At 37.9% G+C, this 15,788-nt stretch overlaps 1 protein-coding gene across 5 annotated transcripts in view; it reads left to right on the top strand.

Annotated features, from left to right (window-relative positions):
* LOC109437491 (S-adenosyl-L-methionine-dependent tRNA 4-demethylwyosine synthase TYW1) overlaps nt 1-11,681 on the top strand; it is a 237,210-nt gene extending 225,529 nt beyond the window's left edge. For 4 of the 5 annotated variants that reach the window (XM_074328473.1, XM_074328478.1, XM_074328475.1 and 1 more), the window contains exon 16: nt 10,480-11,681. In XM_074328473.1, the coding sequence (XP_074184574.1) occupies nt 10,480-10,701 (222 nt within the window). In that variant the 3' untranslated portion in view covers nt 10,702-11,681. The remainder of the gene's footprint in view (nt 1-10,479) is intronic. The other variant, XM_074328477.1, reaches the window with a different exon arrangement.
* Nucleotides 11,682-15,788: the final 4,107 nt, after the last annotated feature.

Below are 15,788 nucleotides of genomic sequence, written 5' to 3'. Positions count from 1 at the left end.
AAATCTCTTCTTGACCTCCAAACTACTTAAAAGACATGATGGTTATTATTAGTTTTGTCATTTTTCCAGTTTGACAGGTAACAGATAACATGAGCTTGTGTAATGACCATGACCTCTTGAACACCTCCAAATTTGAGTCTTGTCTGTTCCACTTATGGATACAACCTTCAGCACATTTGTTACTTAGTTTTTTGGGGTTTTTTTTACTTTTGCCTGCATTTGAAAGATGGGAATCCAACCATGTGTGTTTGTCAAGTTGATTACACAGGGTAGGGAACCAAACACAGTAAGATACTTCCTAAGTATTTGTTACTATCATTGTCACGCAACTCTTCTCCTTTCCTCCTTTCTACATTTGTTGGCTTACGTTGTTAATAATATAATCTTTCTTTGCTTGCATGGCTTGGTCGTTACCTTTTTAACCTTTATTTTTTTAGTTTTATCAAAGTCTGCATAGGCAGAGTTTAAAGAATCAGTTTATTACAAAAATCAGCAGTTCCTTGTACTCTCCTCAAACACATGCCTCCTTCCCCCCTCTCAAGTGACAGCCACTTGCAACTTTTCTAGGTGATTCTTTTGGCATTTATCTTCGTATTGCTTAGTAACATACTTAGCATTGCTGCTCTTTATTGTTTTTTTCTATTTGCTCATTGTCTCTTTACTTTGTACTGTGGAAGACAAGGGTTAAGCTCTCTTCTACCTTTTCTCATCACATCCTTTCCTATCCTCCCACCTTCCCAACGTATGTATCCCATAATTGTATGCATTATCATGATCATATGAACACTCTTCACTGCTGAGCAGTGCAATTTCCTGTGATTGCTGTTTGCTTCCAGCACACCTTTTTGGTTTCCTTGGAGTTAATATCTTATTTTTTCTTTGTCTAGATTTCTATGTTCTTTTACTAAATCAACTCAAACTCTCTGCCATCATCTCTGTCTCTTCTCAGACTTTCAGGTGTGTTGGGTTTTTGATAAACCAACACATCTATCTATTATTTATTAAACATTTTTGAATGACAAACCAACACACCTATGTATTTCAGTAGGTTCATCTCCAGAGGCATTTTCTGAGCCTCTTGTTTTGGAGGCTCAGCTGTCATACTGAGTTTCCTTCAGCTCTTCCCTGTGTGCGCTGTCTTATTCTGGGATCCCATGTCTCTTTTTGATTTACTCCGTCATTCAGGTGAAACATCCTCCAATAGATTCCTGAGAAGGGCTATGTAGGAGGGTACAATTTATTGAGACCTTACATGTCTAAAGATGTTTTTATTGTCCATACACACTTGAATGATAATTTTGCTGACTATAGACTTCTAAATGGGAAACGATTTTACCTGTGCAGCCGTTTAACTTTCATTGTAGTTTTTGAGAACTCTGAAGGCATTCTGATTCTTAATCCTTTGTATATGGCCATTTTTCCTTGTTAGGTTTCTGTTTGTCTCCATTATTTTGAAATTTCCTTGAGATGTGCCTCAGTATGTCTATCTGTATCCATTATGGACTCCTTTAATCTGGATACTCATGCCCTCCAATTCTTAAAATTTTTACAGAATTATTCCATTGAGAATTTCCTCCCTATATTTTTCTCCTTTCTTTCAAGAACTCCTTATTTTAAAATTGGATTTTTGGGGAGCCAGTCCTTTAAGTTTTTTAAAAATATTTTCTCTGCTATTTTCTTTGTTTCTTTTTTACTCTGCGTTACAGGAAATTTTCTTAATTTTATTAACTTTCTTTTGACTCTTCCATATCTGTTTCTATAGTTTTAAAAATCTAAGGTCTTTTTCATTCTTTGTTTCTGTCTTTTTATAGCAGAACTTGTTTCTTTCTATAGAATAACTTTTTTAACGGATAAAGTATTTTCTCATTTCTCTGAGGATAGTTGTTTTAGTTTAGTTGTTTGGGTTTTTATTTTATTTTGTCTTTCTTTTTCCCTGCCTAGGCTCTATTTTCTGTTACTCTTTTCTTTTTCTTTTTATCTCTCTTTCATGTTAGAAGTTTTCCTCAGATGGTCATTTGTTGTCTGCTCATATTTAAGTGGGAAACTAAAAGGCATATTGGGAGTCCTAAGTGCGTGGACTGGGCTTGTTTTATCTTAGAGAAACCTAGCTGTGTCATTTCCTTAGGGAACCCAAACTCAGTATCATTCAGTCCATCCTCTAATTTTCACCACCTTGCTGGGCTACCCGAGGTCAAGAAGCAGGTAGGAAATAGGGCTGTTCTAATCCTTCATTTTAAATATGTTGGCCTATATCTGCTATCTCATAGTCCATAGAATTTTATTTTATTGTCTTCTGAGAAGAAACCTCCTGTTTTCTGTTGGGGAGTATGGTAGGCATGTTAGGTACCTGCTCAGCTGTGTGTGTGTGAGAGGATCAGGAACTTGAAATTCAAACAATTTCTTATACAGCATCTTTGGGCTTTTTGGGGGTAAAGTTAGTGCCACTTCTATCCCTACTTCAAGGGGTGACTGGAGCCACCAGTTCATTCTGAAGCGTAAATTAGGTTGAATCTTGGATTCTTCTATTTATTAAGCTAGTTATTGCTCATCAGTTGTCTTTTCAGCTTCTAAAATTTGATACCTTTTTCTCTTTTCAGCTTCTAAAATTTGATACTGTTTTCTCTAGATCTCTTTGTTTTTAGTCTCTTTTAGAAATGCCTTTACTGTCATTTTAGTGGGATTTCAAGAAGTGAAAGTGAAGCCATGTGTTTAATCTGCCAACTTTAATAGAATCTATTTTTTTCCAGTTTCAGGTGTACAGCGTAGTGATTAGACATTTATATGCCTATGAAGTGATCACCCTGACTGATAAATCGGGGACCCATTTGACACCATACATAGTTATTACAATACTATTGACTATATTCTCTATGTTGTACTTCACATCCTCATGACTGTTTTTATAACTAGCAAGTTGTACTTCTTAATCCCTTCCCCCTTTTCATTCACTCCACTGATACCCCCCAATATGATAAACCTCAATTTATTATGTGTATCTATGAGCGTGTTTCTATTTTGTTTATTTTGTATTTTAGGTTCCACATATAAATGAAATTATATGACGTTTGTCTTTCTCTGTCTAACTTACTCCACTCAGCACAATACCCTATAGGTCCATCCATGTTGTTGCAGGTAGCAAGATTTCATTCTTTTTTATGGCTGAGCAATATTCCATTGTATATATGTATCACCTCTTCTTTATCCATTCATCCATCGATGAACACCCAGGCTACCTCCACATCTTGGCGATTGTAAACAATGCTGCAATGAACACATGGATTCACATGTCCCCTCGAAGTAGTGTTTTGGGTTTCTTCGGATAAACACCCAGAAGTGGGATTACTGGGTCCTTCTTTGTTTCTTGTTATAGCCTTTGTTTTAAAGTCCATTTTGTCTGATACAAGTATTGCTACACCAGATTTTTTAGTTTCCATTTGCATGAATTATCTTTTCCATCCATTTACCTTCAGTCTGTTTGTGTCTTTGGACCTGAAGTGGTTCTCTTGTAGGTAGCAATATTCGTGGATTGTGTATTCTTACCCATTCAGCGACCCTAGGCCTTTTGATTAGAGCAAATAAACCATTTACATTTAAAGTAATTATTGACAGTATGTAGTAATTGCCATTTTATTATTCACATTTTTTATCTTATTTTTTCTTCTTAAAGAACTCCTTTTAACATTTCTTGTAATACTGGTTTGGTGGTGATGGACTCCTTTAGCTTTTTCTTGTCTAGGAAGCTCTTTATCTGTCCTTTGATTTTAAATGATAGCTTTGCTGGGTAGTGTAATCTTGGTTGTAGGTCCTTGCTTTTCATCATTTTGAATATTTTGTGCCAGGACCTCTGGACTGCAAAGTTTCTATTAAGCAATTGCTGACTTGTAGTTCACTGCTTTTCTCTTTCTGCTTTTAAAATTCTCTCTTTGTCTTTAACCTTTGGCATTTTAATTATGTTGTGTCTTGGTGTGGGCCTCTTTGGGTTCATCTTGCACTTCCTGGGCTTATGTGCCTTTTTCCTTTGCCAAGTTAGGAAAGTTTTCAATCATATTTTTTCAAATACGTTTTTAATACATAGCTCTCTTCTCCTAGTACCTCTATGATACAAATGTTAGTACGCTTGTTGTTGTCCCAGAGGTCCTTTCAGCTATCCTCATTTTTTAAAATTCTTTTTTCTTTTTCCTGTTCAAATTGGGTGTTTTCTGCTGTCTTGTTTTCCAAATTGCTGATTCGTTCCTCTACTTCCTGTAATCTATTGATTCCCTCTAATGTATTCTTCATTTCAGTTGTTATACTCTTCATTTCTGATTGGTTCTTTTTGATATTTTTGATGTTCTCCGTTTTTATGTTTTCTATCTCTTTGTTGAAGTTCTCACTAAGTTCATTAATTCTTCCCCTGAGTTCATTGTGAATCCTTATAACCAGTGTTTTGAATTCTACATCTGATACATTGCTTGTCTCCTTTTTGTTTAGTTCTTTTTCTAGATTTCTATTATTTGGGACAAGTTTCTTTGTCTCATTTTGTCTGACTCCCTGTGTTTGTTTCTATATATTATGTAGATATGCTACATCTCGTGGTCTTGGTAGAATAGCCTTGTATAATAGGTGTCCTCCTTGGTCACTTGAGCTAGGTGTTCCATAGTTGTCCCTTGTATGGGTTGTGTGTGCCCTCCTGTTGTAGTTGAGCCTTGATTGCTGTTGACACTTCAGTGGGAGGCATTGAACCTCAGGCTGACTGGTTGTGGGGAATGGCTGTGACTATAGTGGATGAGCTGTTTTGCACAAGCTCACCCCATGGAGAGGGATTCACTTTAGTGGGGTTCTGGTGCCTGCCAAGGCAACCCTTTGTTTGTGTCATTTGTGGATCTGATTAGGTGGTGCTCTTGTGTGGTCTGAAGCTGGCCCCTGGTTGTGTTGGTTCTGGGGCCTCTTGGGAGGGTATCTGTTGTAGGTCAAGGTCAGCTGCTGCCCATGTCTGGTTCAGAGCTACTTAGTACAAGCTACAAAGTGAATCTGCAGGTGATTGTCACCTGTGCTGGCCTTGGAAGTGCCTGGGAGAGCCTCAGCTATGAATTGAGGCCAGCTGCCACAAGTGCTGGACGTGGGCCACTTAGCAGGAGGTACAGGGCATGATGAGAACAGCTGCTGCTTGTTTCAGGGTGTGTGGACCTTTAAGAGATTTTAGCAAAGTCCACAGTGTGAGCCAGGACAGGCCATTTGCATGGAAAAGCCACTGGAAGAAACTCCAGTTGGACACTCAAGTTTGGTGGGTTCTCAGGGAATTACAAGGGTGGGGTGAATAGTGATAGCCTGGTTGATGGAGACTCAGACTTGGTGCCTGCTTGCACCTACCAGCTGTGTTGGAGGAGGGCTCAACAAAGGAGCAATGATATCTGCTAGCACTCTGTCCCCAGAGTGAATTGCCCTGCCCTCGGCCCCTTCAGCTTTCTCCCTGAATCTAGTCAATTCATCTCCTCCCTGTATGTCCCTGGCACTTTTCAAGCTGCTGCCCCAGCATTGGAGCTCAGTAAATCTGTGAGCAAGTCTGTGTGCAGTCCCTATAAGATCTGCAGTGCCTAGGTCTCCAGCAGCCCTCTGTTTCACTCAGCTGTGATCCATGCTGGTTTTCACAGCCGGATGTTTCTGGGCTGGGTAGCCTTATGTGGGGCTGGGACCTTTGCTCCTTAGGGAGGATCTCCATAGCTGAGATATCCCTCCGGATTTTTAAACTGCCCATTCAGTGTTAACGCCCTTCCTGTCAGTCTCTAGTGGCTTCTTCTGTATATCCCTAGTTAATGAGGATTCTATTCAGCTAGTCTTCAGGTGTTTCTCAATGATGGTTGTTCTAGAATTCAGTTGTAATTTTGATGTGGTCATAGAAAGAGGTAAACACAGGATTACCTACTCCCCCAGCTTGACCGAAAGTTTCTTTAATAGAATCTTTTTAAATATTTAAAATAATAAAGAACCTATTTGTCATTATTCTGTTTAATGAAATTTTCCCTGTGTGAAAGACAAGAAAATAGTGAGAACAAGACCCTTTGTACAGCACTTTGCTTGTTTTAGATGGTGGGGGCCCATAGAATTGGCTCATCTAGCCAACGGGCCACTGATCCTTAGCAGCCTGGCTTTGTTTAGTCAAGGCCGTACCTTTTTGTGCTTTGGGTGTGTTTTTGAGATCATCTGTGACATTTTAAGTTTATTGTAATATTGCATAGATTTGCCTCTTCCCTTACTGTTGGATTTGAGGAATTCTTGAAGCAGGGTATTTTGTGATTTGGGGTTTCATTCCTCTGATTATGAAGCTCTGCCTTTCAGCATTATTCTTGTGCCAATCATACTAATATTTGCCCTTTTGGCTTCTGCCTTTTACATGAAACACTTTGACTTTTTCTGAGCTATTATTCAATATGATTATTCTCAGATTGTCTTGAGAGGGAGCATATATAGATTCACATTTGTCTTAGGGGTCTGATGGCTAAGAGTAGTCTAATGTTATATAGTGAATGTTTATGTCCCCTCAGAATTCATGTATCAAGTCCTATCCCCATTGTGTGTATAGTTGAGATGGTGCCTCTAAGGAAGCAGTTAAGGTTAAGGGAGGTCATAAGGGTGAGGCTCTGATCTGATAGAATTGGTGATCTTATAAGAAGAGACACCAGAATATGCACTCCTCCCACAACCCACCCTTGTGCGCACACTAAAGCCATGTGAAGCCACAGTGAGAAGATGGCTATTGCTGGGACCTTTGTCTTAGAACTCTATCATCCAGAAATGTAAGACAATGAATTTGTGTTGTTTAAACTACCTAGTCAGTGGTATTTTATTATGGCAATCCAAACAAATTAATATACCTACCTTGTGTACATTTACTCGGTCTTCTAGTTTGTTTTCTTAGACTTTGGAAGAGTTGCCATTTTTCAGATATTAGCTTACAGTTGTATCTGTGCAACTAATTTCTTCCATTTTAAGCCAGGTTAGAGTTTTATAGTCAGAATAAACCAGGTCTACCTCAAACTGCATTAGAGTTAGGAAATTAATTTAGTGTGTTGCAGCCAGCAATTTTTTTAATGAAATATATTGCCTGTAGTTTTGTAAAAGTTGTGTTTTTAGACTATGTGTCTGTTTACTAGGTTGAGATGTAAGATGTATTTCTTAGTGTAGGTTGTGGCAAAAAGTATTTTAAATCCATTGCTCTAGTCAAAGCTAAACTTTTAGTCTCTCTTAGAATATTCATGGCAAGTGATCATTGTTTGAGTTTGAGGGAAGATGATGACCAGGATGGTGGACCTTGAGGAGGGAAAAAGACATAGGGAAGAGGAGAATGTGGTTATCTGCTTTACTTAACCAGCCCAGTAGGGAGCCCCCAAGAGGACTCTTCTAGCAGGCACAAGCTCGAGGGGCAGGGTGATTTATCACATTTTGCTCTGTACTCCCTAAGTGCCTTGTACGTAACCTCATTCACTGCTCACACCATGTTCTATTATAATGTTTTTAATGTCTGTGACTGGGCCACATTTGTAGTTGGCACTCCATAAATGTTAACAGGAGGGAGGAATAAAAGGTTGACATCATTATCAGCCTTATTTTACTGTCACACGACATTACTCTTGCATTAGTTGAGAAGCCATCCCACTTTCAGTTATATGTGAGGATCATGCCCACTATCGTGAATACACTGTGAACACAGTCCACTCTGTTCTGTGGAGCCAGTAGCAGCAAAATTCCATCCTGTCTATCAAGATGTTAATACAACAGGTGGAAATCTTTTTGATCATGTAGTCTTCTAGCTTTAGTAAGAGGTAAGCAGGAGGCTAGACTCTTGTAAGTCCTAAGTGACAGCATAAATTATAATGCATCACATATATTCACAAAGCTAGCAGTCTTGGCAGGATTGGGGGGCGGATGGGGGAAGTAACTACTGAAGCAATTATAATATGCTCTTGTTTGGCAAATTCAGAGTGCAGTGAGATCCTATGGCAGGGAGACTGTCATAGTCTAAAGTGATTTGGGAAGACTTCCCAGAGCAAAGGACATCTGTGAGGACACCTGAGGCTTCAATGGGTGTTAATCAGACAGAGAGAACAGCATGGGAGTCACATAAGGGACCGTTCTGTTGTGATAAAAAAAAAAATACAGTGAATGCCGCTGCTGAGTGCCATCCAACGGAAAGGCAGGGGTCTTCAATACAGGAAGTCGTGTGTAGAACCTTAGGAACAGTGTGTGACAAGTTTCAACTTTTTTGGTACAGTCAGTTGGGTGTGAGCTACGGTTGAGAGAAGGTGTGTTTTCAAGTGTGCCATGAATCATCCTCCATCATGACAACACTCCGTGTCACACATTGCTTCTGGTATATGGCAGTTTCTGTCAAATGAAAACATTACATTGTGTCCTCATCCACCTTATTCACCGGATCTGGTACTGTGCAATTTCTGGCGCTTCCCCAAAGTCAAAATGATTCAGGACATCAAGGCAGCCATGACAGTGCAGCTAAAGACACTCACGAAAGAGGACTTCCAGAACTAATTCAGAAAGTGGCAAGAACGATGGGATAAGTGTGTTCAAAGAAAGGGGGAGTGTTTTGAGGGGGATTAATGGCAGTGTGTCTTTTACTCTGATATTAATAATTTTTTTTATTTAAACATTCACTGTACCTTTTGATCACACCTTGTAGTCCTAGAGGATGGGGCTCTGTTCTGCCGGCATAGTAATCCTAGGCAGCCTGCAGGAGTTGGAAGCAGCCAAAACTGGAATCAGAAGATCACTCAGCTTAGAATAGTCTTGTTGAGTCCCAGAAGTGAGGGCCTGTGTTAGGGTGGCATTGGAGCATGGTGATAGAAATGCTGCTAAGGAAGAATCAGTGGGACTGGGCTGGTTTTTCCATGTGAGGGGCCGGGGAGGGAAGGGGCACCTTTGACTCTAGTTTTGAGGTTCAGCACTTGGAGATGACAGTGATTGCTTTCACATTCAAGAGCAGTCAGTCTTGGGAGGGAAAATGTCGGGGAGATACGGATTTTATATCTTGAGTTGTAGAGTTCATAGTGCCCTTGGGGCACCATTTCAAAGAGAAGACAATTTTTGATGATTGATAGATAAAGCTTTCCATTTGTTCGGCATTTTTCCCCCTAGAAAGCTCTTAGCTGTTAGGTGAAAAAATCACGTCATTACAGCACAGGGAATATAGTCAATAATATCGTAATAACTTTGCACAGTGACAGATGGGTACTAGACTTAATGTGGTGATTACACGGTAAGGTATGTAAATGTTGAATCACTGTGTTGTGTACCTGAAACTAACATATTGTATGTCAACTGTACTTTAATAAAAAATTTTAAAAATTAGATGTCATTTAAATTCAACATATTTTAATATTGTAAATTCAGGTACCCTGTTTCCCTGAAAATAAGACCTAGCCAGACAATCAGCTCTAATGCGTCTTTTGGAGTAAAAATTAATATAAGACCCAGTCTTATTTTACTATGATATAAGACTGGGTATAACATACAATATTGTAGTATAATATGTAATATAATATAATAATAATGTAATATAATATATACCGGCTCATATTAATTTTTGCTCCAAAAGACGCACTAGAGCTGATTGTCTGGCGAGGTCTTATTTTCGGGGAAACACAATACCTATATATTTTCAATGTGTTTCTCAGCTAGGATATGAAATTGTTACTTAATTTGGTTCATAATCAGGGTTTTTTAAAAGACAGTGGCAAAACAGATTTCCCTGTTTATAAATCAAGTATCAATGTATTATGCATTTACATGAATGAATGCTAAATAGAGGCATTGAATTAAAAGCCTCCACAATTAGATTAGTTGTTCCTTCAGAGCCTCATTAACTTACTTTCTTCACTTCTGGTCGTTACTCAATAGTGACTCTTTAGAAGCAATTTTCTTAAGAGAGTACAAATTGGATTCTTTCCCTTTATTTAATTGAAATTCCTAACAAGGCTTTCTACTAATGAGATATTGTATCCATGTTAGGCTAAAATGGTTTGAGTCATTAAGTTAGCATTTCAAAATTAGAAGTTGTTGATTAAAGCTTGACTATTAACACAAGCAAAGGATTCTACTAGGTGCTACTAACACAACCATGAAAATTCATACCAGATAAAAAGTAGCAGTAAGAGGAATTAGCTTGACTGTTAACACATGATAATGCCAAAAAATTTAATTAACTCTCTTTCATTGATACTGCTCAAGATAAACTTGACTTGGAGTTCCAGGATGTATTCTTTATTCAGCAATTGGGTCTTCCAGGTTCAGCATGGTGCAATCCTAAAGGAAAAGAAACTCTCTTTTGATTATAGTGCATTCTGCTTTGATATGGAACCGTATCTGGAGGATGGAAGAATTTTCTTTAATGTGATAGGGGCAAAAGATCAGGCTCATTTTTTCGTTTTTATTTGATTTTTTGAATGGATGTTTTTACTTCTGACCTGACTACTTTTTTTTTCCTTCTAGTTTAAGATTGATAGAGAATGGTGGACGTGGATTGATTACAACCGCTTCCAGGAGCTCATCCAGGAATATGAAGACAGCAGTGGATCAAAAACATTCAGTGCAAAGGATTATATGGCCAAAACTCCTCACTGGGCATTATTTGGTGCCAGTGAAAGAGGCTTTGATCCCAAGGACACAAGATATCAGAGAAAGAACAAATCAAAGGATATTTCTGGATGTTGAGATGATCTGAATTTAGGATACTGAAGGACAAAAACTGATGCCCCAGAAAGTTCTCAGACTCCACTGTAATTTTTCCAAGGACAAATCACACAAATTGTATTTCATACACAGGAGACTGTAAGGCAGAACATGGGGATGCAAATCCCATCTTGAGGTTGGGGAGACAACATCCACAATTTGAGGGCCTGGGACTCAGCCTCACCATTTCTTTCCAGAACTCAGTCCCTTTTCTGATTTTACTTCTGAGAAGAAAATCATTTGGGAAGAGAAGTGCACAGTCAATATTAGAATTTGCCTGCCAGTTTTTAATTATAACTAATAAGACTCCCTACAATGCTATTCATGCGAGTCTTGTGAGGAGTGAGTATCTGTTCCTCCTCCCCTCAAGGTCTGTTGGCCTTTGGGTATCATACTGCCCTGTGGTAAGTATATCCACTCCCTTGAAGAGCTCCATCTCCTTCTTATACCTTAAGATAATACCTCCTGGAAGTAATTTAAGTTGTCGTACTTCTCAATTATTTTCAAATACTGCAAATACTTCAAATTTTTGCTTAGTGCCAACCCTTTAGATATTGAATTGGTAGTAAAACTGTACTAGATCTCATTCCGTTCCCATACAGATTGCCATAGAAGGTAACGTATGGGCTGGATTTAAGGAAAAGCTCTCCTCTGTAAGAATTGCTATATGATGTCAGTGAATAATTAGTCTCACAACAAAACTTGAAACAATAAGTATAACTTGTTTTCTGTTTAAAAATTTAGCGTTTAAGTCCTTTATGAGTACACATATACCAGGTCTCCATTTTCTTTCCCTCTTGTAGCCCTAGCTACTTTATGCAATCTGTTCTTTAAGGTTCAAGTTTTTTCTAATTGAAAACATCATTAAATACTCAATAGTTTTTTAAAGTATCATAGGTATTTTTAAAATTATTTTATCCTAAAAATGTAATTAATAAAAAATCTCTTGTAGTGACTCTGAACACAGATTTTCTTTTGAGTGTTTATTTTAAAGATGCTTCTTGTCCTGTGGTTCTAAGCCCTTTCAGACCCACCTTCCTCTTACACATCAGCTATTTCATAACACCCTCTATTCTCTGCTGAAGTAAAATTCATAATAATATAATCTACCTACTCCTTTAGTTGAAAACTGGGCACTGTATTTCTAAGTGATAGAGTCATAACACTTTCCTCTGTTGTGATACGGGACAGGGACAAAGTATCGCAGAAATCACAGGTTCTTTCTAGAACCACCACATCTTCAAGCTTATAATCAGTCTCCTGTTGACTTGTGAGACATAAGAAATTGGAGTGGTCTAAGTCAGTGAGGCAAGATCTCATTGAAACTCAGATGTATTAGTGGTCATTGAATAGAGATGGAAAAACACCTTAAATTAGAATGAAGCATTAAAAAAAAAACAACCCAAAAAAAACCCCACAAGAGGTTATGCAAAGGAGCCCATACAGATGAGTTCCTATTTGTGTCAGGTAACTGGGCATCAGTTGTTGGAAAATACCTCAGAGGCTGCCATGAGCAGTGAGGCAGGAGGCAGAGCCCACGAGACTTTGGACCATCCCTCGAACTTTTTTTAAACCAGGCAACTCTGCTTTTATTTTTTTAATGAAGTTCTACTTAATATTTAACTTGGACAAAGATATGCATGTTCTGTTGCTTCAAAGAAAAAAAAATAAATAAACCTCTCAGCTCCAGAATGAGACCCCCTAACTCCATTAACTTTAGGTATATAACTCAGTAGTTTTTCTTCCCCCCAGAAAAAATGTTTGCTTTACATTAAAAAATAAAAATAACATGGCATATTAATCACAAGTACAGTCACAACAAAAAGATTTAAATGCAGTGGAATCCATGTGAAAAAATTCAGTAAGTTTGCTGAGCAGTATTAAAGTAGAAGAGAAAGAGAAGCTTGAAAATTCTAAGAAGGTGAGCTGTTTAAAAAATAGCATTCTAAATGACCAATGGAAGTTATAAATTGGAACTTGAGCAAATGATTCTAACATTCACCTGAAAACTTAGCCAATCAGGTAAGAATAATTACAAAATTCTAGAAAAATAAAGGAAAATTGCTTTGTAAGATATTAAAATATGTTATCTAAAAATAATTAAAACAATATGAAATAAAAGATCAACTTCCAAAATTACAGGGTAAGGACCTTAGTGAACTCAGTCTCCTTTTAAAACAATGAAAATATGGGCAAAACAACTAAAATCAATGAATTTTAGAATTCTGACATTTAACTTCAAAGCTACACAACAAACTGAAAATCATCTGTTAAGAGAAACTACTGCAATAAAATTAACTGTTGGATTCTCATCAGAAAACATGGAGGCCAGAAGATAGTGGGATGATATCTTCTAAGTGCTGAAAGAAAAGACTTTCAACCAAGAATTCTATAACTAGTTAAATCCTCCTTCAAAAATAAAGAAGAAATGAAGACATTTCCAGATTAAAAAAAAATAATAAGACAGTTCATCACTAGCAGACCTGCCCTACAAGAAACACTAAAGGGAGCTCTTCAGGCTTTAATGAAAGTATTGTACACTAGACACTAAGTCAAAGCCACATGAAAGAAAAAGAGCACTGTTAAAAGTAACCACATAAGTTTTATAAAAGGCAGTATAAACTTAATTTTGTTTGTTAACTCTCCTATCTGTTTTAAGACAGCTGCCTCAAACAATAATTATAAAACTGTGTTGGTGGACTTATAATGTATAAAGACGTAATTGGTGTGACAATAGCATGAAGGAATGTGGAGGGAATATAGGTATAATATTGGAGCAACTATTGACTACCACTATTAAAATTAAGTTAGTATGAATTCAAAGTAAATTGTTTTAAGTTAGGATGCTAATTGTAATCCCAAGAGCAACCAGGAAGAGAATTAATCAAAAAACATACAGAATGAATGTGATTCTGCTCCTAATTTCAATGTGTGGGCCTTTTTCCTCACAGCAAGCAAATCTCCAACACCAGTTGGGTATCCATCCTACAATTCAATTAAATTCTGACGCTGTCTGCCTGGAGAGAGGGTGAGATTCCACAAGTTATGCCTCAGTCCCACAAGGCTGCCCCCCCCAACCCCACTTCAAATTCTAGTCACAAGTTCAGATTGTCACCTGTGCTTCTTTCTGACTGACTGACTGGCTGTAGATTGGAGATTCCCATCCTTGGGTTCAACTAATTTGCTAGAGAAGGTCACAGAACTCAGAGAAACATTTTACTTATTTGATTACTGGTTTATTATAAAAGGATATAATTCAGGAACATCCAGATGGAAGATACGCACAGGGCAAGGTATGGGGAAGGGCTCAAAGCTTCCATGTCCTCTCCAAGAGCTCCACTCTCCAAGTAGCTCCACGTGTTCAGCAACCCAGAAGCTCTCTGAACCCCATCTTTTTGGGCTTTTATGGAGGCTTCATTACATAGGCATGGTTGATTAAATCATTAACCATTGGTAATTAGGCTCAATATCCAGCCTCTCACCTCTCCCTAGAGGTCTGGAATGGGACTGAAAGTTCCAACCCTCTGATGACATCGTTGGTTCCCACTGGCAGGCAGCCCTTATCCTTAGGTTAACCTAGAGGTTTTCCAAAAGTCAGCTCATTAGCATAACAAAAGACATCGTTTCACTCATCACTTAGGACATTTTAAGACTTTTAGGAGCTCTGTGCCAGGAATGAGGATGAAAACCAAATATATATATATATATATTTTTTATTATAAATCACAATATGATAATGGAAATTAAACTAGAAGATACCTACACTAGAAGATATCTAACACAAAATAAGGCAGTAATAGAAATAGAACAACACAGGTATAAGACATTTAAAAAAAAATAGTAAAAATGTCAGGCATAAATCCTACCTTAAGTATGTTATGTAAATGGCTTAAATGCCCTGATCAACAGGGATGGCAGAATATATTTTATTTATTTATTTTAATTTATTTTTAAAATTTATTGGGGTGACAATTGTTAGTAAAATTACATAGATTTCAGGTGTACAATTCTGTATTACATCATCTATAAATCCCATTGTGTGTTCACCACCCAGAGTGAGTTCTCCTTCCATCTCCATATATTCGATCCCCCTTACCCTCATCTCCAACCCCCCCACCCCCCTTACACTCTGGTAACCACTAAACTATTGTCTGTGTCTATGAGTTTCTGTTTCTCATTTGTTTATCTTGTTCTTTTGTTGTTTTTGGTTTATATACCACATATCAGTGAAATCACATGGTTCTCTGCTTTTTCTGTCTGACTTATTTCGCTCAGCATTACACTCTCAAGATCCATCCATGTTGTCACAAATGTTCTTATATCATCTTTCCTTACCGCCGAATAGTATTCCATTGTGTATATATACCACAACTTCTTTATCCATTCATCTATCGGAGGACATTTTGGTTGTTTCCATGTCTTGGCCACCGGAAACAAAGCTGCAGTGAACATTCGAGCACACGTGTCTTTATGTATAAATGTTTTCAGATTTTTTGGGTAGATACCCGGAGAGGGATTGCTGAGTCATATGGTAATTCTATTTGTAATTTTTTGAGGAACCTCCACACTGCCTTCCATAACGGCTGCACCAGTCTGCATTCCCACCAACAGTGTATGAGGGTTCCTTTTTCTCCACAGCCTCTCCAACATTTGTTACTATTTGTCTTGTTGATGATAGCCATTCTGACTGGGGTGAGGTGATATCTCATTGTGGTTTTGATTTGCATTTCTCTGACGATTAGTGATGTTGAGCATTTTTTCATATGTCTATTTGCCATTTGTATATCCTCTTTGGAGAAATGTCTCTTCAAGTCCTCTGCCCATTTTTCAATTGGGTTGTTTGTTTTTTTGTTGTTGAGTTGCATGAGTTCTTGTATATTCTGGATACTAGCCCCTTATCGGAGGCACTGTTTGCAAAAATCTTCTCCCGTTCAGTTGGTGGCCTCTTTATTTTGTCAATGGTTTCTTTTGCTGTGCAGAAGCTTTTAAGTTTCATATAGCCCCATTCGTTTATTTTAGCTTTTACTTCCATTGCCTTTGGAGTCAAATTCATAAAATGCTCTTTGAAC

Source organism: Rhinolophus sinicus, linkage group LG03, assembly GCF_036562045.2.
Source record: "Rhinolophus sinicus isolate RSC01 linkage group LG03, ASM3656204v1, whole genome shotgun sequence".
Lineage (NCBI taxonomy): Eukaryota > Metazoa > Chordata > Mammalia > Chiroptera > Rhinolophidae > Rhinolophus > Rhinolophus sinicus.
The sequence above is the reverse complement of the archived record's forward strand: the minus strand, read 5'-3'. Positions and strand labels throughout refer to the sequence as shown.